This window comes from Protopterus annectens, chromosome 7.part1, assembly GCF_019279795.1.
Source record: "Protopterus annectens isolate FY-2018-M chromosome 7.part1, PAN1.0, whole genome shotgun sequence".
NCBI lineage: Eukaryota > Metazoa > Chordata > Ceratodontiformes > Protopteridae > Protopterus > Protopterus annectens.
In genome coordinates, this window is record NC_056740.1 from 167,683,037 (window position 1) to 167,708,270 (window position 25,234).

General features: G+C 42.6%; 1 protein-coding gene across 1 annotated transcript in view; it reads right to left on the minus strand.

The window, feature by feature from the left end:
• Nucleotides 1-25,234, minus strand: part of RBSN (rabenosyn, RAB effector) — a gene marked incomplete in the record, with an annotated part of 650,407 nt that overhangs the window by 327,344 nt on the left and 297,829 nt on the right. Inside the window, 2 exon segments of the mRNA XM_044078624.1 lie at nucleotides 2,929-3,090; nucleotides 3,197-3,242. Of these exon segments, the coding sequence (XP_043934559.1) occupies nucleotides 2,929-3,090; nucleotides 3,197-3,242 (208 nt within the window).

The following is a 25,234-nucleotide window of genomic DNA, read 5'->3' on the forward strand; positions in this document are numbered from 1 at the left end:
AAATGGAAATAAACAACTGGTTAAAATGCATTGTAATGGAGTATCAGGAAGTAAAATCTGAAACAGAAAATGATACAGGTGAAAGATGAGATTGAGAGGAAAGATCATAAAAAGAAGGGACAGTTAAGGAAGATCAATCAGAGGAAAGTCATGGTGCTGAAATAGGAGCTGTACAAAATACACGGTATGTGACCAAAATCCAGATAAGGGATCATGAGAAGGGAGGGGAGAATAAAACATGCAGCAGCAACAGTATAAGAGTGTAGAACAGGCCAGGAAGGCAGAAATTGAACCGTGGAGACGGGAGGGTGATAACAGGCATGGAAGCCAAAGATCAGAAATAATTGAAAACGGGAGCACTGGAGGAGGAGGATAGCGAGGCTGTATTACAGGGTTTGTTTCGGGAGAATCTGTATAACTCAAGGAAAGAATAAGGAGGTTTGAGGCACTGGAAGCGGTTATACACTTGAAAGGGGCTAGGGTAGTCAGATGCACAATTGTCTACTATAAAATGTTTGGCAGTGGGAGACAGGATATGGAAAAGGTGATTAATAGGACAAAGCAGAAGACATGGCAAACCACACTAATCTTCAATTTATGCAGATAACAAAAATCAGTGCACTGGCTTTGGCAATAAGACACCACAGGGTCTGGTGGAGGACTGACACATAGGGCCTATGAAAAGGTTTTCAGTTGACTAATGAAGACTACTTCTGAATTGTACAGAAAACGAAGGTGTGGTAAGGCGTGGGTTTTTGATATTAATAAGGAGACACATTTTTGTGAAAATTTAGGATGCAAGTACAGATGATGAAATTGGATCAGTCTCTCTCTGGTGGAGGTTAATGGTGTGAAGTCATGGGCTGAGACTGGAAAGATGGAAAAGGAGTGGTGTTCTGCTTTACTCACTTTTACTTATAATGGAGATATTAAGGCAGAAGAAAAAAAAGCTGGTGAAGGGGCGGGCAAATAGGGCACAAACAAATTCCCTTCATTTGACTGCTGATAACTGTGTAACTGTGTACTTTTCCGAAGTACAAGCAAACACAGGAGGGTTATGGCTGACAAAGTTTGCAGATGACTGCAAACTGGGCGCCATAGTAGAAAACACATCTGACACAGATATCCTTCAGAAGGGTCTCACAGAAACGGATAACTGGTGCCAGAGCCACGGCCTAAAGTTAAATGCCAAAAAATGCATAGTCATACCCTTCGGGAAAAACAAGGTTACCCCTAGCTACCAAATAGGTGGCAATCCACTGAGCACAGAAGAAGTTATCAGGGACCTGGGGACCCAGGTTGATAGTAGTCTGTCATTCGACACCCATGTAGCTAAAGTAGTTAGGAAGTCCTTCTACATTGCCCACCTTATCATTAAGGGGTTCTCATCTAGATCAAGGGAGGTCATAGTCTCCCTTTACTCATCACTCAGACCAATGATTGAGTACAATGCCCCATTCGGAATGTATCTGACCCGACACTTGCAGCAGCTGGAGAGGCCACAAAAGTTCCTCACCAAAAGGATAAAGGGTCTCAAAAATCTGTCCTATGCTGCCCGACTGAAAGAACTCCAGCTCTATTCAGTCGCCACCGCTTGCTCAGAGGTGACCTTTGCCTAACATACAAGGCCATGTCAAACCCAGATTTGATGAATATGCTTCACCTCAAAAAATCTAGATCCATCAGAGCCACAAGGGCGGAGACTTAAACCTCGACACGGCTATTAATAGGACGTGCTGGAGGGATAGATTCATCACCCAAAGACTCCCTATGCTGTGGAACAAAATCCCGGTACATGTGAGGCAGAGCACCTCGCTGGCCTTGTTCAAGAGAAATCTTGACCAATGGATGGGAGATCGCAGATATACCCCAGGAATTACCTCAGTGTCACTGCTCGACAGAGGCACAGCAAAATAATGGGTATAGTTCCCCATACTAAAGGGGTGGCGTAAGCCACAAAACAATGGGCTAGGCTTATAAATGCCCTCGGGCAGATAGCCTAGTATGAACCTATGAACCTATGAACACAGTTAAGGACATACCTCTGAACTGTCCCCCATTTTAAGGGACATCCCTGAGTCTGCCTGAAGTTTTAGCTCTGTCCCTCTTAATCCCACCTAAAAGAAGTGACTTCTGAAGAAAACATGATGAATTATACTTAATAATGACAATAATTAGAGTTACAGACTTATTTTACTTTAGAAAATGTATATTCACTCATGTTCTGTTATTTTTCAATGGCTCAAGTTAATAACACTAATATATGAAAAGTGTCCCTGATTATTTCTGGATTTTTTTTGGATGGGATGCCAGGGTAATCCTATGGCTAGGCTTGTAAAGGCCCCAGGGCCATTAGTCTAGTACACACCTATGAACCTATTTGTCCCCGATTGGTTGAGAGCTATTGGTTGAGAGCTACTGGTTGAGAGCTATGGCCAAGGATGTAGGAAAGCTGTTAACGTGTGTTAAAAAGCAGTATAGCTGATTCTGGATGAGACAATATCTGGATCATTCAGTGAAAGTAATGTTAATGCCATTCAATGAAGACAGGGACTCAGTGCTTGAGATCAGAATAGTCCTAATTCTGAAGAAAAACATTTTGGAAAACAGGAAAGGATAGTGGAGAAAGTGATGAGGAATTAGGAAAGGTAAAGTCAAGGAATGGCACAGAGAAGGTTATGGTCAACCAGTTAGGCAACCTGTACACCAAATAATTAGTTTTCTGACAATATAAATACTAAGTTGTCAATGTTAATACATTTCTGAATCCAACACTCACACTGACAGAATTAGACCAATGACAAATTAGCAATACCACTAATTCAAACATCTGAAAGTAAACTGCTAGCAAAATATGCATTTATTACTAGGAATACCTCTATGAATTAAGTAGACAGGTTAATGTAATATCAAGAAGCTTTCACATACGTGCAAAGGGGAGGCCCAAAAGCTCTGTACACTTTCTGCACATTATGGAACCACAGAGCCGACAGTGGTGTCGTCTGTTTCGGATGGAGAATTTGTTTCCACAGTCGGGACAAAATGGCACATCATGATCACTGACCCAAGGAACAACAGATTTTTCAATAGCTAGTACAAAAAAAAAAAAAAAACAGACATTAAGAGACAGAAGACAGACAAAAAGAAATGGCAGTCTGAGTATGTAAACATATGCAAATGAAATGCAAGTACCAACCTCTTACTTTAGCTGAATCAGTACTCGTTCTGTCAAATGATGTAAGCTATGGCATAAAGAACAAATGCAGTTTATCAAACAATGCATGCTGTATTAGAAATTAAAATTACCAACATAAAACAGTTACAAGTAATAAAGAAAAACAGTAAGAACCACAAATACATTAAAAGCATACATAAATTACCCATACAACTTCCACGCTTTCAAACCTACTGCAAAATTCCTTCTAACACCATACTTATGTCTGCCTTGTGTATTTTAATACTGCTGCCACTGACGCTCTTCCCAAAAGACAAAATGTTCTCATTATCATCAATTATTCTTTTCAGCACATACCTCTCAAATGTACAGATTTTTTGCAGAATGTCCAGATTTTTGCCTCATATATTTGGTCTGTTCCTCATAAAATCCATGTTTTTCTAGCAAATCAGAGCACTGAAGTCACTAAATAATGAACAAACACATATATTTGAATTTCATACTTTATTTCCATCAGAAAATGAATACTAACAAATCTGGTTATTCTAGCAGCTTTCTAAGTTTATAAGAGCAATATTTAAACTCTGTCCCTATTTTTGGGCCTTTTGTCCCACCATTATTTTAGGGTTTCTCCAGATTTCTTGCATTAAGAGGTTAAGAGGTTATGTTTCAACCTCAAACTGTGCCCTCAAAAGCAATGTGACATAACATGTTTGAGTGCAGTGAGTTTACAGATTTAAAAAATTCCCTCCAGAGTAAAGGTGTAAACACTCGTCATTTTGTGGATCCCAGGCCTATGCATTTACACAACCAAATTAAAGTTCAAGATTTTGAATGAAATAATCACACACATCTCTTTCAGACACAATAGAATCCTTCTACATCTCTCCCTTGATGAAGGCGTGCCTCAGACACCCACTACACTATACAACCTTAAGTCACTGCAAATCAGGGGGCTCCCCTGAAAATAGCCTTGATCAATGAACATTGCACACTTGATCAGTTACTTCATTTTTGAGAAGGATGACGGAATCCTACTTATAACCTCAAGAAACCTGAAGACTTGTACTCTGTCTATGCCACTAACACATACAAAAATACACCAAAATGTACAAGAGAAACAGTTTACTAAAATAACTTCCATATGTACTGAATTTCAAAGAATGAAGAAACTTTTTGCTGAAGATAATACAAGGATATAAACTCTTAGCAGTACAAGGTAAAGGGAAAACTTATAGGTTCATAGGTTGGTACTAGGGCCTATACAGCCTAGCCATAACAATTCCCTAGATATTTCTTCCCACAATATTTACCTCCCTGAACCAGTCTAGCAGGGCGACTGACGTGATCCCCGGGCTGAATTTCCTATCTCCCATCCAATCGTCAAGGTTCCTTTTGAAGACGGACAAGGAGGCACTCTGCTTGACATGTATGGGCAGTCTATTCTGATTAGACATTCTTAAAAAAATAAATCCTCTCTCTGAAAGCACATTACATATAGTGATGTTGCACTGAACAAAAAAGTTTAAGTGTATGACAACAAACACTGCTTAACATAACAAAATAATTAAAATAAATGGTCCACTTCACCTTACACAATTTGTAACTGCATATTTACTTAAGGTGAGAAAAATACAAAACCTGGAATGAAGGCATCAATCTTGAGATACAAAGTTAATCGGTCATGTTTTTTAAATTGGATATAAATCTTTTGTTTTACACCGATTCTAAAAGTACTCAAATCTGTAATGAAGTCAGTGTGGTGCTGCTAATGTGGATAATTACATACACCAAGTTCTACAGCTCTACTGCATAATACTTTAAATTTCCACCATTTTCTAGTCTTGTAGAATTTTCCACACATAAACATTTCAAAACTGAAGAGGTTAAAGCACTGCAATCCAATAAACTTGTGGCAAAAATCAAGTAAACCAACTTATATACACACACACACACAGAGACAGGTTTAATATGGAAGACAAACTGCAAGAGATTTTTTTATTCAATGTATGATGCATTATGAATTCACTCAGAGCAAAACTATGAGATGAATGGAATGGTTGAGGGACAACTCCGAAACAATTAACAGGAATGAGATTTGTCCTGGGAGTGGACTCTGGAACAAACTTCCCATTCATGTCAAGCACAGCACTTCACTGGCCCTCTAAGAAAAATCTTGATAAGTGGGTGGGCAACAGGAAGCTCACCCCAGGGATCACTTCAGTGGCCTTGCTTGACAGGGCCACTGGGAACTAACTTTGGGTGGCCTGATGCCACGGAATCTTCTTGGGCTAGGCTCACATAGGCTCCAGGGTCGTTAGCCTAGTACACACCTATGAACCTATGAGTGGTTAGATCTTTATGGAAGGCAAGCTTTGCCTCTTTTGCATAACAGACTACAGGTCACAGACCTGATATATTGGTAAACTGATGTGATGGCCACCAGAAAAAAAAAAGTGTTTTTAAGGACAAACTTTAGGTCAGTCAAAACAGACAGATGGAAAGGTAGATAAAAACAGCATGCTGGCTTGGATGCTTAGGTTCCATGGCATAGAAAGATTCTTCAGAGGCCAAAGAAAAAGATCTCCTTCAGGAATTATTCCACTATCCTGATCAGATTATCTTTTGGTACAAACAGAAAAACAATTTACTTTGTCTTGTAGGTAGGCCTGAGTCAAAAGCTTCCTAGCAGCCTCTAACATCTCTAGGGAGATCAGGTAGCTTAAAAAGAAGCAGTGCAATACCCATACTTTCACATGCAGGCAGTCAATGTCATACTGCGGAATGGTCAGCTACGTAAAATCTCTGGAAATGTTAAGGTTCAAAGAACCTGGTAACACAATGATATGATGACAATCACCTTTGGCCTCCCCCTCCTGGTAACACAATGATATGATGACAATCACCTTTGGCCTCCCTCCACTGAACATCACTGAAAGGCAGGGATACAGCAAAATGGAAGAAATACATAAAGGAACCTCTCATTCCCTTGAGAATGTATTTGACCACCCATCCTGATGTACAGAGAAAAAAACCTGAACAAAGCTACATTCTGAGTGGCCAGCAGGAGGAGTGCAATCCTTCTAGATGATGGCCTCAGCACTTTATAAATGAAAACGAAGCACCAAATATGAACTATCTGCCCGGACATCTAATTCCCCTTGGGTATGGCCAAACACCAAGCAAATGCACTGGCGGCCCACTTAAACTATGTGCTTTACATGCAGCACATTTTACTCCACCATCTTACAAAAAAGGTACCATTCTACCATCTGATCTTACAAGAGAAAGTTCAAGCTTCAAGAGTACTTTTTAGATAAAACAACCCACAGTTCAAACAAAGTGAAAACTTCAGTGAACTCCAAAGCCCACGGGCCTTAACAGAAAAACTACATTCCCTACCCTACAGGAACACGTCCAAACTAAGGGACTCTGCTGAGATAGAAAACATGGCTGCCTGACCATGGCCTAAACTCAATGCATGCAAAAGTAGCAAGAATCGGCCTGAATTCCAAAGTCTTGGGTCCTGCGTCGGTTGCTGTCGCCTCTTCCCTGACGTCAGGGGTATAAAAGATGCAGCCGACACCATTTTCTTCAGTTTTCTGCCCCAGATGTCAGGTGCCCCCCAAAGGGTAGGCTAAAATATGTAAATAAAACATACATGCACCAAAATAAGTTTTACCTTAATCTATAAGCAAATACACCACCCCAGGTTGTATAGATTAGAGAAGTAAAGATAAGTTCCAGCAAAAATAAGGGGGATGGCAGGTGAGTAACCTGGACTGAAACAGTGAATATACTAACATCTACATGTACGGTAAGTGTACACAACTGTACTATGTTCTTCATGTTTCACTGTTGCAGTCATTACATTTGGGTTGAGTCCCCAAGCTATGGTTGGGGGGCTGGAGTTAAACAGCATTAGGAGCGGCTATGAGGCCCTGCAGAACTGCAGTGGCAAATCCTGCCCTGGATTTACAGTAAAGAGGCAGATTGTAATGTTTTGTAAAGGTATGTATTGAACTCCAAGTAGCAGCCTCTAAAATATCTTTGGTTGGTACTCCCCTGAGACAAGCTGCAGAAGTGGCTGCAGCTCTGGTTGAATGTGGCCTAATGCCCTTGGGCACTGGTTTGCCATGCTGTGAGTAGCAGAAACGAATGCAGTGACCTATCCACTTTGAAATAGTCTGCTTGGAGATGGCCTTTCCTTGTGATGCTGTGGCATATGCCACTAGTAATTGTTCTGTCTTTCTGAAAACTTTAGTTTTGTCCAAGTAGAATCTAAGTTGTCGGTGTACGTCCAAAGAATGCAGAATTTTCTCCCCCTTGTTCTGTGGATTTGGATAAAAAGTTGGCAAATGAATAGTTTGGTTAAGGGCTACACTGGATACCACCTTAGGCATAAATGTAGGGTTTGTTCTCAGAGAGACCCTGTCTGGATATAAAATGATAAAGGGTTCCACAGCCACGAGAGCCTGTAGCTCTGAAACTCATCTTGCAGAAGTTATTGCTAGGAGCAGATGTGTTTTCCAAGATAAGAACTTTATATCTGCAGTTAGCAGCTGGCTCAAAAGGAGGTAAGGTGAGTTTTTCCAAGACATAGTTGAGGTCCCATGCAGGTGTTGGCGTTCTCCTTGGAGGCCTTAAGTTTTTGGCTAAGTTTTTGGCTCCTCTGAGGTACTGCCTTAATAAAAGGATGAGAAAAGAGTGGTGGCTCTGTATTGTAATGAGCCGAAATGGCAGAGGCATGGATTTTAATTTATGAAAAAGATGGGCCTTTGTCCAGCATCTCAGTTAGGCATTGCAAAATCTGAGGAATATTTGGGACAGCTGTATCAGTTCCTTGAGCTTGGTTCCAAGCACAAAATCTCTTCCATTTCCCAGCATAGGATTTTCTAGTACTAGGCCTTCTGGCTTCTAAAATAGCATCCATCACAGCTTTACTGAGAGGTGTGGTTTATATGGGTACATTATCCGCCATGCTGCCAGGTTTAGGGTCCTGAGTTGGCTGTGCAGAATCTGATTGTTTTGCTGGGACAGTAGATGAGGTATTTGAGGTAAGGTCCAGGCTGGACATTGGGACAAGTTCCTTAAGCTTGGATACCAGTACTGGCGTGGCAAGTCTGGGGCAATCAGAATCATTTTTGGCTTCTCCTGTCTGACCTTCAGGAGTACCTTGGGGAGGAGAGGCAGTGGAGGAAAGGCATATACTGATAGGTTTGTCCAGTTGAAAGATAAGGTGCCCACTTTCCAGGCTCGTCTGTGATAGGTCCTTGTGCAGTATCTTTTTAGTTGATTGTTGTGAGGAGAGGCAAATAGATCTATGTCCGGGCATTCCCATTTCTTTGTTATCATGCTGAAGACTTGTGGATCCAGCTGCCACTCATGGGGATCCATGAGGTTTCTGCTTAGTTCGCCTGCCAGAGTATTTTCCTTTCCCGGCAGGAATTGTGCCTGTAGATGGACTTGGTAAGTCAATGCTGTGTCCCATAAGGCCATGGCTTGTCTGCAAAGGGGGTAAGAATGAGTGCCCCCCTGCTTGTTTATGTACCACATGACCGTGGTGTTGTCGGTCTTTATCAGTAGTTGTCCCGGATGAAGTAGGTCCTTGAAGGCTGTCAGGGCATTTTGAACAGCTAGCATCTCTTTTTGATTGATATGTAGATGCTTTTGGTTTGTGGACCGGGTGCCCTGAATGCCTCTTCCTGCCATGTGTGCCCCCCAGGCATAATCTGAAGCATCTGTCGTTAGGCTCTGCCTGGCTGGGGGTAGTGAGAATGGCTGTCCCTTGTTTTGGTGACAAGCCTTTGCACACCATCAAAACTCCTGTTGCAGGCAGGGGATGAGAGTAATCATTGTTTCCAGGCTGTGGCAATGTTGTATCCAGACACTTTTTAGGTACCATTGAATTTTCCTCATATGCAGTCTTGCATATGGAATTAGTAAGATGCAGGATGCCATGAAGCCCAAAGCCTGCAGCATTTTTCTTGCAGATAACTGGGCCTTTGTTGCCATTTCCTTGAAATAGGTAGTCAGTTGTCTTTGTCTGGAGTGAGATAAGCCATCTGGGCAGTTGTAATTAAGCTTGCACCCAGGAATATTATCTCTTGAGAGGGTACGAGTTTTGATTTCTTTTTGTTGACTGTGTACCCTAGGCATGTTAAAAGTCTTTTCACAAACGTCGGATGCTGAAGTAGAATGTCCTTGTTCTCTGCTAGTATGAGGCAGTCATCCAAGTAAAGATATATTTGTATTCCTCTTTGTCTGCAGTAAGCAATTACTGGTGCCAGGCACTTTGTGAAGACCCTGGGTGCAGTAGATAAGCCAAAGGGCAGTGCAGAGAATTGGCAATGCTTTGAGCCAACCGTGAGTCTGACATATCTTCTGCATGATTGTCTGATTGGGACATGCAGGTATGCCTCTTTTAGGTCTAAAGTCATGAGCCAAGCCTTGCTGCCCAGCATGGGCAGAAGCTGCTGCAAGATCAACATCTTGAATTTTGGTATATCCAGGAAAGTGTTTAGAATAGATAGGTCCAGTATTGGTCACCATGCTTTGCCCTTTCTGGGTACAAAGAACAGTCTCGAGTAAAAGCCTTGTCCCTGCTCTTGCTGTGGCACTTATTGAATAGCCCTCATGTCCATGAGAGCTGCGACTTGTTTTTGAGCCTCTGCCCATTGATTTGTTGGCAGGTCTGGCCAACCGTTTGCCCTTGGCGGGGTATGGAAGTGAAACTTGTAGCCTTGTGACACTATGTCTAGAACCCATTTGTCCTGGGTTATAATGTGCCAATTTTGAGAAAAAAGTGCTAGTTTTCCCCCTAAGGGTGCTGCCAGAAGATAAGTGCTTGGTGTAGGCAGGGGGATGTCATTGGGACTGTTTCCTGTATGGTTGTGATTTGTCTCCTCCACCTTTGCAGGCAGAAGCACCCCACTGCTTAGACCCGTAGGAACCTTGCGGCTGTGATCTGCCTCTAGGGCATCTGGATCTGCCTCTTTGAGATCTGTCTGAGACTGGAAAGGACCAATTCTTTGTAGGCCAGTGTCTACTAAATCTAGGTGGCTGTACCTGTAAGAAATCCTTGACCGCTTGCATAGATTTAGCTTTGTCCTCCATTTTCTTTAACACCTCTTCTGCCTCAACACCAAACAAGGTATCATGTTGTAATGGAGCATCTAATAATTTTGCTTTAACATGATCAGGCAGGTTTTGTTCCTTTAACCAAGCATGCCTCTTAATGACAGAACCTGTAACAGCAGCCCTGCAGGAGGCCTCCAGAGAATCAAAACCACATTGCAAAGTATGCTTTCCAACTTGTTCAGCTGCATGCAATAAATCCTGTATTTCTTTGTTTTCTGCATATTCAGAATTTACCATCATTTTCTGTTTAAGCAGTGTCATGATATATTGCTGATATTTGAGCATATGAAACTGGCAATTTAAGGCCCTTATTAGCTAAAGTAGCAGATGTGTTAATCTTTTTCCCCATCTATCCAGTGCCCTAGAATCCCTGTCAGAGGGGGGTAGGGTTTTTTGCAGTGGAAGCCTTGACCCCTTTGGGACCCTAAGAAATAGTTTCTGGGTCTGCAGAAGGGTTTTTGAAAAGAAATTTATGAGAGTCAGGGGCCCTGTAGTATCTGTCCGGCTTAACAGGAGCTGGAGGTAAGGAGTCAGGGGTCAGACTAGACTCTGAAAACACATAAATAGACAATGTCTAAACACAGGTGGAATAGCTAGAGGCCTGTGTTGAGGTAGTAAAAGGAAGTCTCTGAGCCTCTTTTTAGATTCTGAAAAATCTTGGCTCTCCCAGTGAAAGTGCTCCCTCATGGTATGCAAGTTTTTCCCAAAAGAGTAGTCCTCAGGAGGAGAAGCTGAAGGAATTGATTCTTCAGCATCAGAATCCTCATGGGGGGGAGGGGGAGAGAATATTCCTGATCAGAAGAGGAATCAGAAGAAATGGAAACTTGATTTGAAGATTCATGGTCTGTCTCTTGCCTAGGCCTCTTATAAGGAGGAGAATGGGAAAATTAAGTCTTCGGCCATTTTGAGCATCTGTTTTTTGGGCATGGAGGCCTGTCCATGTGACTGGTGAACTTGTTTCTTTGCCTTTATAGGTGTTTTAGTCTTTGCCTTTGAAGTCGGTTTAATATAAAATTGTTTAAGTCTGAATACACCCTCAGAAGCCGATGCTTGCTCAGCGGCTCCGGACCCATCTGAGGGAACAATCTCCCAGGGTCCAATACCTTGAGTTTCCAGCGGCCTGGCCAACTCCACGTGGGAGTCGGTAGTGGCCTGCGACTCTAAAGTAGCGGGCATCAGGGGCTGCGAAAGCACCTCACTGAGAACCGGCGACTTGCTTAGGAGAAGCTTCGTCGTCAGTTTTGGACCTCGGTTGCCTGTCTTTCTTTGCATTTTTTGTGAACTCCGGTAGTTAGATGGCTATCCGACGACATTGTATAATTAAATCTTCGCCCAAAATAGCTTAATGCAAAATTGTACTGACACTTAATAGTGTGCTGGTTAAATCTAGCACAAAACAGACAACTAGAAACGTTGCAGTCAGGGCCTAGGCAAGGAATACAGTAAGAAAGAAAGTCCTTATGAGGTATTTGCTTCCCACAAGAAATACAATTATTAACTTTTTCTGACATTGGTCTGGAGCAAGAAATAAGTTTCCCCAATGGGGTACTTAGCTTTTAATGAAGACTTTGGATCTGAAACTCGAACACGAAAATCTCAGGAGTAGGCCGACTGGCACTTGTGAACTGCTTCTGCTTCGGGCGGTAAGAAAGACTGAAGAAAATGGCATCGGCTGCATCTTTTATACCCCTGACGACCTGACGTCCGGGAAGAGGCGACAGCAACCTACGCAGGACCCAAGACTTTGGAATTCAGGCCCGACTGAGGGCAACCTGCCAGCAGGATAACCCAAATGTAATGACTGCAACACTGAAACACTTAGAACATCACCATACTAAAGCCCTTATTTATTTTTGAAAGAAGAAACGTGTAAGCTCTTGATAATGCCCTGAACATCCCACCCAAAGCACTCTTATCTTAAAAGCAGGAAAAGTCTGCTCCCAGATAACCTGAAGCAGATGAAACCAGAGGAAAAGCCTAAAGTTGAAGCTACCTACAGGAAATCCTGGAGAAAGATCAATCCTGTCATTCAAGTTGCAGAAACATTAAAGGCTATACCTGCTGAAGGGCCTTCACTACCATAGTTAACGGAGTAATGTCTCAAGAGATGAGGAAAGGCCAAACAGAAGTACTCTAAACTGAAACTACTGTACACTTAACCAAAGAGCTTGAACAGCCTATGTAGCTCTCATCAGTTTTTAGATGCTGATGTTCCAAATACATCTGCCCCATCTGTTGACATCAAAAGGCCTGCAACAACAAGAGGTATCAGGACTTGAATGACAATACAAAACCTGGCATGGCTAACATAAAAACTTATTTTTTTATTAATTTATTATCCATCTTTATTAATCGGGGTACAACACTGAACCCTATAGACCATTTTCAGGGTCTGCCTGGCAATAAGAAAAACAAACACGCAGAAAGAATAAACAAAATAATAAATGTAAACGGTTTAAGAAACTGCATTTGTTACAAGTGATAAATTGCCAAGTTTACAGGAAGGGAGAAATTAATGGAATAAAATGGATGTACTGGGTTTAGCAGTGCATGGAAAGGATGTTCTTATATCCTGTGGTTGGAAACATCTGCAACTTAAAACTGCTTAGACCCAAAATCAGTGTGGACACCACCTCTGTCCTCGTTTCATCAGGGCCAAGAAAGTACAGTTGTGTACACTTACCATAAATGTAGATGTTAGAGTGTATTCACTGTTGCAGTCATCACATTTGGGTCATCTGCCTGCAGTAGTCCTCAGTCGACCTGATTATCAAAGTCTTGGGTCCTGCGTCGGTTGCTGTCACATCTTCCGTGACGTCAGGTAGTCAGGGGTATAAAGCATGCAGCCGACACAATTACATCAGTTTTTCTTGACCCAGATGTCAGGTGCCCCCCTTAATGGGAAGCAATTTTATATATATATATATATATATATATATATATATATATATATATACACACACACACACACACACACACACACACACACACACACACACACAAGGTTATACCTCCAACAAAAAAGCAAATACACCAAAAAGCTTTTAAGTATAGTAAAGGAGAATAGGAGGTATAGCCAAAAGAAGTCAGGGGGCTGCAGGGAGGGTAACCAGGACTGCAACCGTGAATACACTCTAACATCTACAATTATGGAAAGTGTACACAACTGTACTATGTTCTGCGTGTTTCACTGTTGCAGTCATCACATTTGGGTAGATTCCCAAAGCCAAGAATGGGAGGAGGAAAGGCCCTGCAAGACTGCAGTGGCAAAGCCAGCTCTGGATTTAGAGAAAACTGGCAAATGGTAATGCTTGGTGAAAGTATGAACAGAGCTCCAGGTAGCAGCTTCTAGGATGTCTCTGGTAGGAACAGCTCTGAGAAAGGCTGCAGAGGTAGATGCAGCCCTGGTTGAATGGGGTCTAATCCCTGCGGGATAGGTTTTCCATGGTGCTTACAGCAAAAATGAATGCAATGGCCTATCCATTTAGAAATGGTTTGCTTTTAAACAGCCTTTCCCTCTGCCCCTGCAGCAAATACCACCAGCAGTTCAGATTTCCTTTGAGGTTTAGTCCTGTCCAAGTAAAATTTAAGTTGTCTGTGCACATCTAAGGAGTGCAGTATTCATTCCCCTTTGTTCTGTGGACTAGAAAAGAAGGTTGGCAAATAAATGGACTGATTAAGAGACACACTGGATACACCTTGGGCATGAAAGAGGGACTGGTCCTGAGGGACACCCTGTCCGCATGAAAGATGATGAAAGGCTCCACTGCCATAAGGGCCTGTAATTCAGATACCATTCTTGCTGAAGTGATTGCTAAAAGGAAAGCGGTTTTCCAAGAAAGGAATTTTAACTCTGCAGTTGCAGCTGGCTCAAAAGGAGGAAGAGTGAGTCTTTCCAATACAAAATTAAGGTCCCAGGCTGGAGTTGGGGCTCTCCTTGGTGGTTTTAAGTTTTTTGGCTCCTCTGAGGAACTGCTTGAGCAGTGGGTGAGAAAAGAGCGGTGGTTCTGTGTTGTAATGAGCTGAAATGGCTGAGGCATGAATTTTGGAGGAGGAAAAGGAAAGGCCCTTGTGAAGCATCTTAGTTAAAGTATTGAAGAATCTGAAGTAAACTGGGCGCTGCTGAGGCCATCCCTTGTGTTTGGTTCCAGGCACAGAATAGTTTCCATTTTTCAGCATAAGATTTTCTAGTACTAGGCCTCCTTGTCTCCAAAATGACATCCAATATTTGTTTACTGAGGGACGGTAACGGAGACATTAGGTAATTAGCCAGGCTGCCAGGTTCCGGGTTTGAAGCTGTTGGTGTAGAATCTGGCTCTCCTGCTGAGACAGCAGGGTAGGTGTCTGAGATAGGTGCTATAGGGCCAGCTGTGACACACTGCGCAAGTGGGGGTACCAGTGTTGGCATAGCCAGTCTGGTGCAATCAGTATCATCCTTGGTTTGTCCTGTTTGGTCTTTAGCAGTACTTTGGAGAGGAGAGACAGAGGAGGAAAGGCATAAATGGATAGATTTTTCCAGCTTGTTTGTGAGGAGTCCTTGTGCAGAAATTGTCCAATTGATAGTTTTGGGGGAGGCAAACAGGTCTATATCTGGGATCCCCCATTTGTTGATCAACATGTTGAAAATATTTGGCTCCAGTTTCCACTTGTGTGGGTCCATGAAATTTCTGCTTAGTTCGTCTGCCAGTGTATTTAGTTTTCCTGGCAGGAATCGAGCCTGTAGATGCACTTGGTAGCTCAAGGCTGTGTTCCACAGAGCCATGGGTAGTCTGCAGAGGGGGTAAGAATTAGTACCCCCCCCCCCGCTTGTTTATGTACCACATAACAGTGGTGTTGTCCGTCTTTACCATTAATTGTCCTGAAAGAATGTGGTCCTTGAAGGCTGTCAGAGCACTGTGTACAGCTAACATTTCTTTTTGATTTATATGCAGGTGCATTTGACTTGGGTTCCATTTGCCCTGAATGCACTTCCCTGCCAGGTGAGCCCCCCATACATAGTCTGATGAGTCTGTTAGGGTTTGGGCGGCAGGGGGTAGAGTGAATGGTAGTCCCTTGTTTTGGTGGCAGGCCCCCGCCCACCAAAAGAATTCTAACCGTAGGCAATGTGATACGAATCATTACTTCTAGATCCTGAGAATGTTGACACTGTAGGCTTTTTTAGATACCATTGTAGTTTCCTCATATGCAGTCTTGCATATGGAATCAGTAGAATGCACGAGTCCATGAACCTCAAGGCTTGCAATATTTGCCTTGCAGATAGCATGGTTTTTGTGCCCACTTGTTTGAAGTAAGTTGTCAAATGAATTTGTTTCTCTGGCGTGAGGAAAGCCATCTGGGAAGTTGTGTTCAAGCTTGCTCTCAGGAATATATATCGACAGGGTACCGGATGTGATTTCTTTTAGTTTACGGTGTACCCCAGACAAGTTAAAACCTCTTGTACAAATGCCAGATGATTCAGAAGTATGTCCTGGCTTTCTGCCTGAATTAGACAATCGTCCAGGTATGGGCATATCTGAATATTTCTTTGCCTGCAAAATGCAATGACTGGAGCTAGGCACTTTGTGAATACCCTTGGCACAGTAGATAAGCCAAAGGGCAGTGCAGAGAACTGCAGCCTGCTTTGAAGCGTAGGTATATTCTGCAAGATTCCCTGATTGAAACTTGCAGGTAGACTTCCTTTAAATCCAGTGTTGACAATCAGGCATATTTGCCTATCATGGGAAGCAAAGTACTGTTGTGTACACTTACCATAAATGTATATGCTAGAGTGTATTCTCTGTTGCAGTCATTACATTTGGGTAATCTGCTGGCAGGTTGCCCTCAGTCGGCCTGAATTCCGAAGTCTTGGGTCCTGCATTGGTTGCTGTCTCCTCTTCCATGATGTCAGGTCGTCAGGGGTATAAAACATGTAGCAGACACCATTTTCTTTAGTTTTTCTTGCCCCCGATGTCAGGTGCTCCCAAAAAGGTAGCAAAAAAAAAAAAAAAAAAATATATATATATATATATATATATATATATATATATATATATATATACACACACACATACACACACACACACACACACACACACACACACACACACACACACACACACACATATATACACACACACACATACATACATCAATATAAACTTTACCTTCATCTACTAGCAAATATACAACATAGGTTGTAGAAGATAGAGAAGGAAAGATAAACTCCAGAATGACAGAAGGATGGCGGGAGGGTAACCTGGACTGCAACAGTGAATACACTCTAACATCTACATTTATGGTAAGAGTACACAACTGTACTATGTTCTTCATGTTTCACTGTTGCAGTCACTACATTTGGGTATAATCCCAAAGCTATGGTTGTGGGGCTGGAGCTAAACAGCATTAGGAGCGGCTATAAGGCCCTGCAGAACTGCAGTGGCAAAGCCTGCTCTGTATTTAGAGTAAAGATGCAAATGATAATGCTTTGTAAAGGTGTGAACAGAACTCCAAGTAGCAGCCTCTAGAATGTCTTTGGTTGGTACTCCCCTTAGAAAGGCTGCTGAAGTAGCTGCAGCTCTGGTGGAATGAGACCTAATGCCCTTGGGCACAGGTTTACCACGGTGTAAGTAGCAGAAACGGATGCAGTGGCTTATCCACTTTGAAATTGACTGCTTTGAAATAGCCTTGCCCTCTGTTCCTGCAGCATATGTCACTAGTAATTGCTCAGCTTTTCTTAGAGCTTTAGTCCTGCTTAAGTAGAATCTTAGTTGTCTGTGTACGTTCAAGGAATGCAGAATCCACTCCCCCTTGTTCTGCGGATTTGGATAAAAGGTTGGCAGATGAATTGTTTGGTTAACAGCCACACTAGAAACCACCTTAGGCATAAAAGTAGGATTTGTCCTCAGAGATACCCTGTCTGGGTAAAATATGATAAAAGGCTCCATAGCCATGAGGGCCTGTAGCTCTGAAACTCTTCTTGCTGAAGAAATTGCTAGAAGCGGAGCTGTTTTCCATAAGAACTTTATATCAGCGGTAGCAGCTGGTTCAAATGGAGGCAGGGTGAGCTTTTCCAACACATAATTGAGGTCCCATGCAGGCAATGGTGATCTTCTAGGAGGCCTTAAATTTTTGGCTCCTCTACGATACTGCTTTAGTAAAGGATGAGAAAAGATTGGTGGCTCTGTACTGTAATAAGCCGAAATGGCAGAGGCATGGATTTTAATTTATGAGAAAGATAGGCCTTTAGCATCTCAGTTAAGTATTGCAATATCTGAGGAATATTTGGTTCTGCTGTATCTTTCCTTGTGCTCGATTCCAAGCACAGAATCTCTTCCATTTGTCAGCATAAGATTTTCGAGTACTAGGCCTTCTGGCTTCCAAAATGGCATCCATTACAGCTTTACTGAGAGGTGTTGTTTGTATGACTACATGATCAGCCATGCTGCCAGGTTCAGAGTTTGTAGTTGACTGTGCAGGATGATTGTTTTGCTGGGACAGCAGTTGTGGTCTCTGAGGCAAGGTTCAAGCTGAGTATTGAGACAAGTTCCTTAGGATTGGGTACCAGTACTGGCGGGGCAATTAGTATCATCTTTGGTTTCTCTTGTCTGACTTTTAGGAGGACCTTGGGGAGAAGAGGCAGAGGAGGAAAGGCGTAAACTGATAGGTTTTCCAACTGAAGGATAGGGCATCCACTTTCCATGCTTGTCCGTGATAAGTCCTTGTGCAAAATCTTTTCAATTGATAATTTTGAGGAGAGGCAAATAGATCTATGTATGGGCTCCCTCATTTCTCTGTTATCATGCTGAAGACTTGTGGATTTAGTTTCCACTCGTGAGGGTCCATAAGGTTTCTGCTTAAATCGTCTGCCAGAGTGTCCTGGCAGGAATTGAGATTGAAGATGTATTTGGTAGGTCAAAGCTGTGTTCCACAGTGCCATGGCTAATCTGCAGTGGGGTTATGAGTGTGTGCCCCCTTGCTTGTTTATATACCACATGACTGTGGTGTTGCCCGTCTATATCAGTAGCTGTCCTGGATGAAGTAAGTCCTTGAAGGCTGCTACAGCATTTTGAACAGCTAGCATCTCTTTCTGGTTGATATGCTAATGCATTTGTTTTGGTGACCATATGCCCTGAATGCATCTTCCTGCCATGTGGGCCCCCCAGGCATAATCTGATGCATCTGTTGTCATGGTTTGGCTGACAGAGGGTAGAGTGAATGGCTGTCCTATGTTTTGGTGACATGCCTTTGCCCACCATAGAAACTCCTGTTGCAGGCAGGGAATGAGAGGAATCATTGTTTCCAGACTTTGAGAATGCTGACTCCATAAACTTTTTAGGTACCACTGAAGTTTCCTCATATGCAGTCTTGCATATGGAATCTGTAGTATGCAGGATGCCATGAAGCCCACAGCCTGCAGAATTTGTCTTGCTGAAGACAAAGTTTTTGTTGCCATCAGTTCAAAGCAAGTAGTCAGTTGCCTTTGCTTGTCTGGCGTGAGGTAAGCCATCTGGGCAGTTGTATTCAAGCTTGCACCCAGGAATGTTATCTTTTGAGAGGGTACCAGTTGTGATTTCCTTTTGTTTATTGTGTACCCTAGCCATGTTAGAAGCCTTTTCACAAACGCCAGGTGTCGAAGAAGTATGTCCTTGTTCTCTGCTTGAATGAGACAGTCGTCCAAGTAAGGATATATTTGTATACTTCTTTGTCTGCAAAATGCAATTACTGGTGCCATGTAAAGACCCTGGGTGCAGTAGATAAGCCAAAGGGCAGTGCAGAGAATTGGTAATGCATTAAGCCAGCCTTGAATCTGAGGTATCTTCTGCACGATTGTCTTATTGGGACATGCAGGTATGCCTCTTAGGTCTAAAGTCACCAGCCAAGCATTCTTGCCCAGCATGGGCAGAAGCTGCTGCAATGTCAGCATTTTGAATTTTGGAATGTCCAGGTATGTGTTCACAATCGATATATCCAGTATTGGCCGCCAGGCCTTGTCCTTCCTGGGTACCAAGAACAGTCTTGAGTAAAAACCTTGCCCTTTTTCCTGTTCTGGTACTGACTGAATGGCCCCCATATCCATGAGGGACAAAACCTGTTTCTCTGCCTATGCCCATTGAGGTTTTGGCAGATCTGGCCAACCATTTGCCATTGGCAAAGTGTGGAAATGGAATCTGTATCCCTGTGATACGATGTTTAGTACCCACTTGTCCTGGGTTAATAAATGCCAATTTTGAGCAAAAAGTGCTAATTTTCCCCCTTATGGATCTATTAAGTAAATCTCTGAAATGTGAGAGGCGATTAACGGAACATTGAAAGAAACTGCAATGTTTACTTGTGCTGATTTTGCTAACTGATGCCAACTAGCTACTGAATTATATACAACAACAGTGACTGGTCATACTTGCATTTTGAGAGTCCTGATTGGCTTCCTATATTCGATAATTTCCCCTTTTTTTGATTGATATGAAGTTAGACATGATTGGGGATCTGGCCTTGTTTTTACATTTTTCAAGGCCTATGAACCAACTACACAATAAGTCAAATAATTAATATATAGGAAGTATTCAGATCTTCCAACGTTGGATTACCAACGGCAAAGTGCCATAATTTTTCTACACCGGTATTTTACATATTGGATGCAACTGTTAAGCCACGAACATCTTCTGGATCAGTTAAATAATGGAAAACTGATAGAAGTGCCCCAAAAAAGAAAAAATGACTTGAGAGAGATTAATAACGGTGTTCTGAAAGAGATTGAAACATTCGCTTGTGCTGATTTTGTCAAGCGATGCGAACTGGATAGTGAATAGCTTACATCAATCGTGATTGGCGATTGCTGTATTTTGAGAGTCCAGATTGGCTATTTATATTCTACAATTTCCCTTTTCTATTGACGCGAAGAGAAATATAACTGGGGATCTGATCCTGTCTCTGTACTTTTTAAGATACATAAACTAAACAAATAATTGGTTATATAACCAATGTATATGTCCACATGTCAACGTTTATGTTGACTTAATGGAGTAACACAATTGCTATAGAGCCGTATTGTGATTGGCCATTGTCGCATTTTGAGAGCCCTAACTGGCTATTCGTAACAGCTAATTTACATGCAATACAGGGTTTTGATTCTCAAAGGAGATAGGAGGTGCGTCACTAACAAGTGAAAGCTATTGGCTCTAGCTATGTAAAACAGATGGAACGATCTCAAAAGTGATTGGTTTAAACCACATTTATCACACTCACATTGGATGACCAATTATTGTTAGGTTTTATTTAAATAAATGACTGTCCCATGTCCTATTACGATCTGAGGAAGAGTAATTCAAAAGTGCTTATCGTTTGTTGAAAGAAAGGGACTCTATTTTTGTTTTTAAATTCGTCTTTATTAAATTTGTTTTAAGAAAGCTTCTTCGTTTTCATGGACTTCTTTTGAGTACTACCTGCATCCAAACAGGACGTCAGCCTTGGTGAATTTACTGTCATTGTTTTGCTGCTACTTTTCCTTAGGCAGTTCACCGCAGCAGTGAGGAAATTTACTTTTTTCATTCTTTTAAATTTTCCCCCTATGCGTGCTGCCAAAAGGTAAGTGCTTGGTGAAGACAGAGGGAAGTCATTGGGATTGCTTTCTGTAGGTTTGCGCTTTATCTCCTCCAGATTTGGAGGTAGAAGCACCCCATTGCTTTGACCTGTATGAATCTTGCGCCTGGTATCTTTAACCCTTAGAGCGTCTGGATTTGCCCCTTTGAGCTCTGTCTGACACAGGAAAGGACCAATTTTTGGTAGGCCACTGTCTACTGAATCTTGGTGGCTGCACTTGTAAGAAGTCTTTAACAGTTTGCATAGACTTAGCTTCGTCTTCCATTTTCTTTAAAACCTCTTCTGCCTTAATACCAAACAGAGAATCATGCTGTAAAGGTGCATCTAGCAATTTAGCTTTAACATGATCAGGTAAATTTTGTTCCTTTAAACAGGCATGCCCCTAATCACAGATCCAGTTACTGCGGCTCTGCAGGAGGCCTTTAAGGAATCAAAACCACATTGCAAAGTATGCTTTCCAACTTGTTCAGCTGCATGCAATAATTCCTGCAATTCTTTATTTTCTGCACATTCTGAAATCAACCTCCTTTTCTGTTTCAGCAATCCCATAACATGTTGTTGGTACTTAAGCATATGAAATTGACAGTTTAAGGCCCTGATTGCCAAATTTGCAAAAGTATAAACCTTTTTCCCCCATCTGTCCAGTGCCCTTGAATCTCTGTCAGAGGGGGTAGGATTTTTTGCTGTTGAGGCCTTAACTCCCTTTGGACCCTGTGAAATAGTTTCAGGATCAGCAGCAGGGTTTCTAAATAAAAATTTATGTGAGTCAGGGACCCTGTAACATCTGTCAGGCTTACTGGGAGCTGGAGGTAAGGAGTCAGGGGACAAGCTTGACTCCGAAATTACATCATCCACAATGTCTAAAACAGAGGGAATGGCTAAAGGCCTGTGCTGAGGGAGAAGGAAATCCCTGAGCTTCTTTTTTGATTATGAGAAGTCTTGTCTCTCCCAGTGAAAATGCTCCCTCAAAGTATGCAAGGTTTCTCCAAATGAATCCTCAGGAGGAGATGCAGATAGAATAGACTCCTCAGCATCAGAATCCTCACAGGGAGGTATAGATAATTCCTGATTATAAGAGGAATCAGAAGAAATAAAAACCTGATCTGAAGATTCATAATCAGTGTCTTGCCTAGGCCTCTTATCAGGAGGGGGATGGGTACCCCTGATCAAGATAATAAGGTCTTCGGCTATTTTGATAATCTGTTTTTTAGGCATAAAGGCCTGTGCATGTGGCTCATGCATTGTTTTTTTAGTTTTAGGAGTTGCTTTTGTCTTTGGTTTTGCAGCTGTCATCTGTTTGATACACAAATGTTGAGGTCTGAATACACACTCAGAAACCGGTGCCTGGTCAGCGGCTCCGGACCCATCCGAGGGAGATACGTCTGTTGGCCCAATACCTTGATTATCTTGCGGCATGCCAGACTCCACATGGGTGTCGATAGAGGCCTGCGACTCGAAGGTAGCGGGTATCAGGGGCTGCGAAAGTGCCTCACTGAGTACCGGCGAACCGGCGACTGGCTTAGGAGAAGCTTAGTCATCAGTTTAGGATCTCAACTGCCTTTCTCTGTCCTTTTCTTTGCATTTTTTATGCACTCCAGTAGTCTGATTGCTATCCGACAAAATTTCTGGGTAGTTAAATCTGTTTCCAAAATACTTTGATGCAAAAATGTACCGACGCTTAATAGTGCGTTGGTTAAATCTAGCACAAAACTGACAGCCAGGCACGTTGTGATCAGGGCCTAGGCAAGGAATACAGTATAAATGGAAATCCTTATGAGGTATTTGCTTCCCACAAGTAATACAATTAACTTTCTGACATCGGTAAAAAGCAAGAAAAAAGTTTCCCGAACGGGGTACTTAATTTTAGTGAAGTCTTTAGTTCTGAAACTCAAACTCTAATATTTCAATAGTCGGCCGACCGGCACTTGTGAAATGCTTCTGCTTCGGGCACCGCGCGGCAAGAAAGACTAAAGAAAATGGCGTCTGCTGCATGTTTTATACCCCTGACGACCTGACGTCATGGAAGAGGAGACAGCAACAGACGCAGGACCCAAGACTTTGGAATTCAGGCCGACTTGAGGGCAACCTGCCAGCAGATTACCCAAATGTAATGACTGCAACAGTGAAACACGAAAAACATCTGGTGAAGAGTTAGCATCTTGAATTTTGGAATCACCAAAAAGGTGTTTAGGATAGACAAGTCCAGGATAAGAAGCCATGAGTTGTCTTTTCTGGGTACCAGGAAAAGTCTTGAGTAGAAACCTTGTCCCTTTTCCTCTTCTGGTACAGTCTGAATAGCCTTTAATCTTAAGTGAAAGTACTTGCTTTTGAGCCTCTGCCCACTGATTTGGGGGTAGATCTGGCCAACCGTTTGGGGCTGGTAACGTGTGTAAGTGAAATCTGTATCCTTGGGAAACTATGTTTAAAACCCATTTGTCCTGGGTAACGAGTTCCTAGTTTTTTGCTTGCAGAGCAATCTTTCCCCCTACAGGCAGTCAGTTGAGAAGTGCTTGGAAGGTTTAAAATTAAGTCACTGAAACAGCTTTCCACTGGGGGGAGTCTTACTACTCCCTGATTTGGAAGTGGATGTCCCCCACTGCTTAGTCCTGTGCGTACCCTGGGACTGAAGCCTGGGTGTTCTGCTGGTTCCGGGTTTGAACTGAGAAGGCCTAGAAGAGGCAGGAAAGGACCAATTTTTTGAGGGCCAATGCCTACTAAATCTAGGAGGCGGCACTTGTAAGAAATCTTTTAACAGTTTGCATAGATTTAGCTTTTTCCTCCATCTTTTTAAGAACTTCTTCTGCTTTGTCGCCAAGCAGGAGGTCCTGATTTAAGGGAGCATCCAGCAATTTAGTTTTAACATGATCTGGCAAAGATTGCTCCTTAAGCCAAGCATGCCTTCAAAGTACAGACCCGGTGACAGAAGCCCTGCAAAATGCCTCTAGTGAATCAAAAACCACATTGCAAAGTATGTTTTCCAACCTGTTCAGCAGAATGCATTAAATCCTGTAAATCCTTATTTTCAGCACAATCAGGAATCAACATAATTTTCTGTTTAAGCAATCCAATAATATGCTGCTGATAATTTAACATATGAAACTGGCAATTTAAGGCCCTGACGGCCAAGGTTGCAGAGGTGTATACCTTCTTACCCCAACTATCCAGAGCCCTGGAATCTCTATCAGTGGGGTAGGATTTTTGGCAGTAGTAGCCTTAATGCCCCTGGGTCCCTGTGAAATGGTCTCAGGATCCGCAGTAGGATATTTAAAAAGGAACTTGTGAGAATCAGGAACCCTGTAATATCTATCAGGTTTTCTGGGAGCAGGAGGCAGAGAGTCAGGGGCCAAGCTAGATTCCAAAAAGGCATGGTCAAAGATGTCCAGCACAGGAGGGATAGCTAAAGGCCTGTGTTGGGGCAGGAGTAAGAAGTTTCTAAGCCTCTTTTCAAAATCAGAGTAATCCTGGCTTTCCCAGTGAGAATGCTCCCTAAGAGTATGCAAGATTTCACCAAAAGAAAAATCCTCTGGAGGAGAAGCAGAGGGAATAGTCTCCTCTGCATCAGAATCCTCATAAGTAGATAAGGGTAAATCCTGGTCATCAGAAGAGACAAGTTTCAGAATCCTGGTCAGAAGTATCATAATCAATTTCAGTCCTAGGTCTCAAGAGGGGGAAGGTTGGCTTTCCCTGATTAAAGTAATAAGGACTTCACTCATTCTTATCATTTGTTTTTTAGGCCCAGAGGCCCGACCATGCGGTCTGGGTGTCTGTTTCCTAGACATGGTTCGAGTTTCAGGCCTAGATGAAAAAGATGGCGTTGGTTTAATATTCAAGTCAGTAGGCCTGAATATACCCTCAGAAGCCAGTGCCTGCACAGCGGCTCTGGACCCATCCAAGGTAGAGATATCCGCAGGTTCCACAATTGAAGCCTCTCGTGGCATACCAGACTCCGAATGGGTCTCAGAGTCCTGCGAATCTGAAGTAGCGGGTATCAAGGGCTGTGAAAGTGCCTCACAGAGTACCGGCGAACTGGCGACTAGCTTAGAAGTGTCGTCAGCAGCTTTGGACCTAGGTGGCCTGTCTGTCTGTCTTTATCTTTGCATTTTTTCGGAATGTCGGTAGTCGGGAGGCTTACCGAAGACATATCTAGATAACTGAACTGAGTACCAAAATATTTAGAAGTGAAAATGTACCAACGACGAATAGTTTGTGGTTTAAATAAGGCACAAAACCGACAACGAGGTACGTCATGGTCAAGGCCTAGGCAAGGAATACAGTACGAATGAAAACCTTTGAGGTATTTGCTTTCCACAAGAAATACAATTATTGACTTTTACTGACATCAGT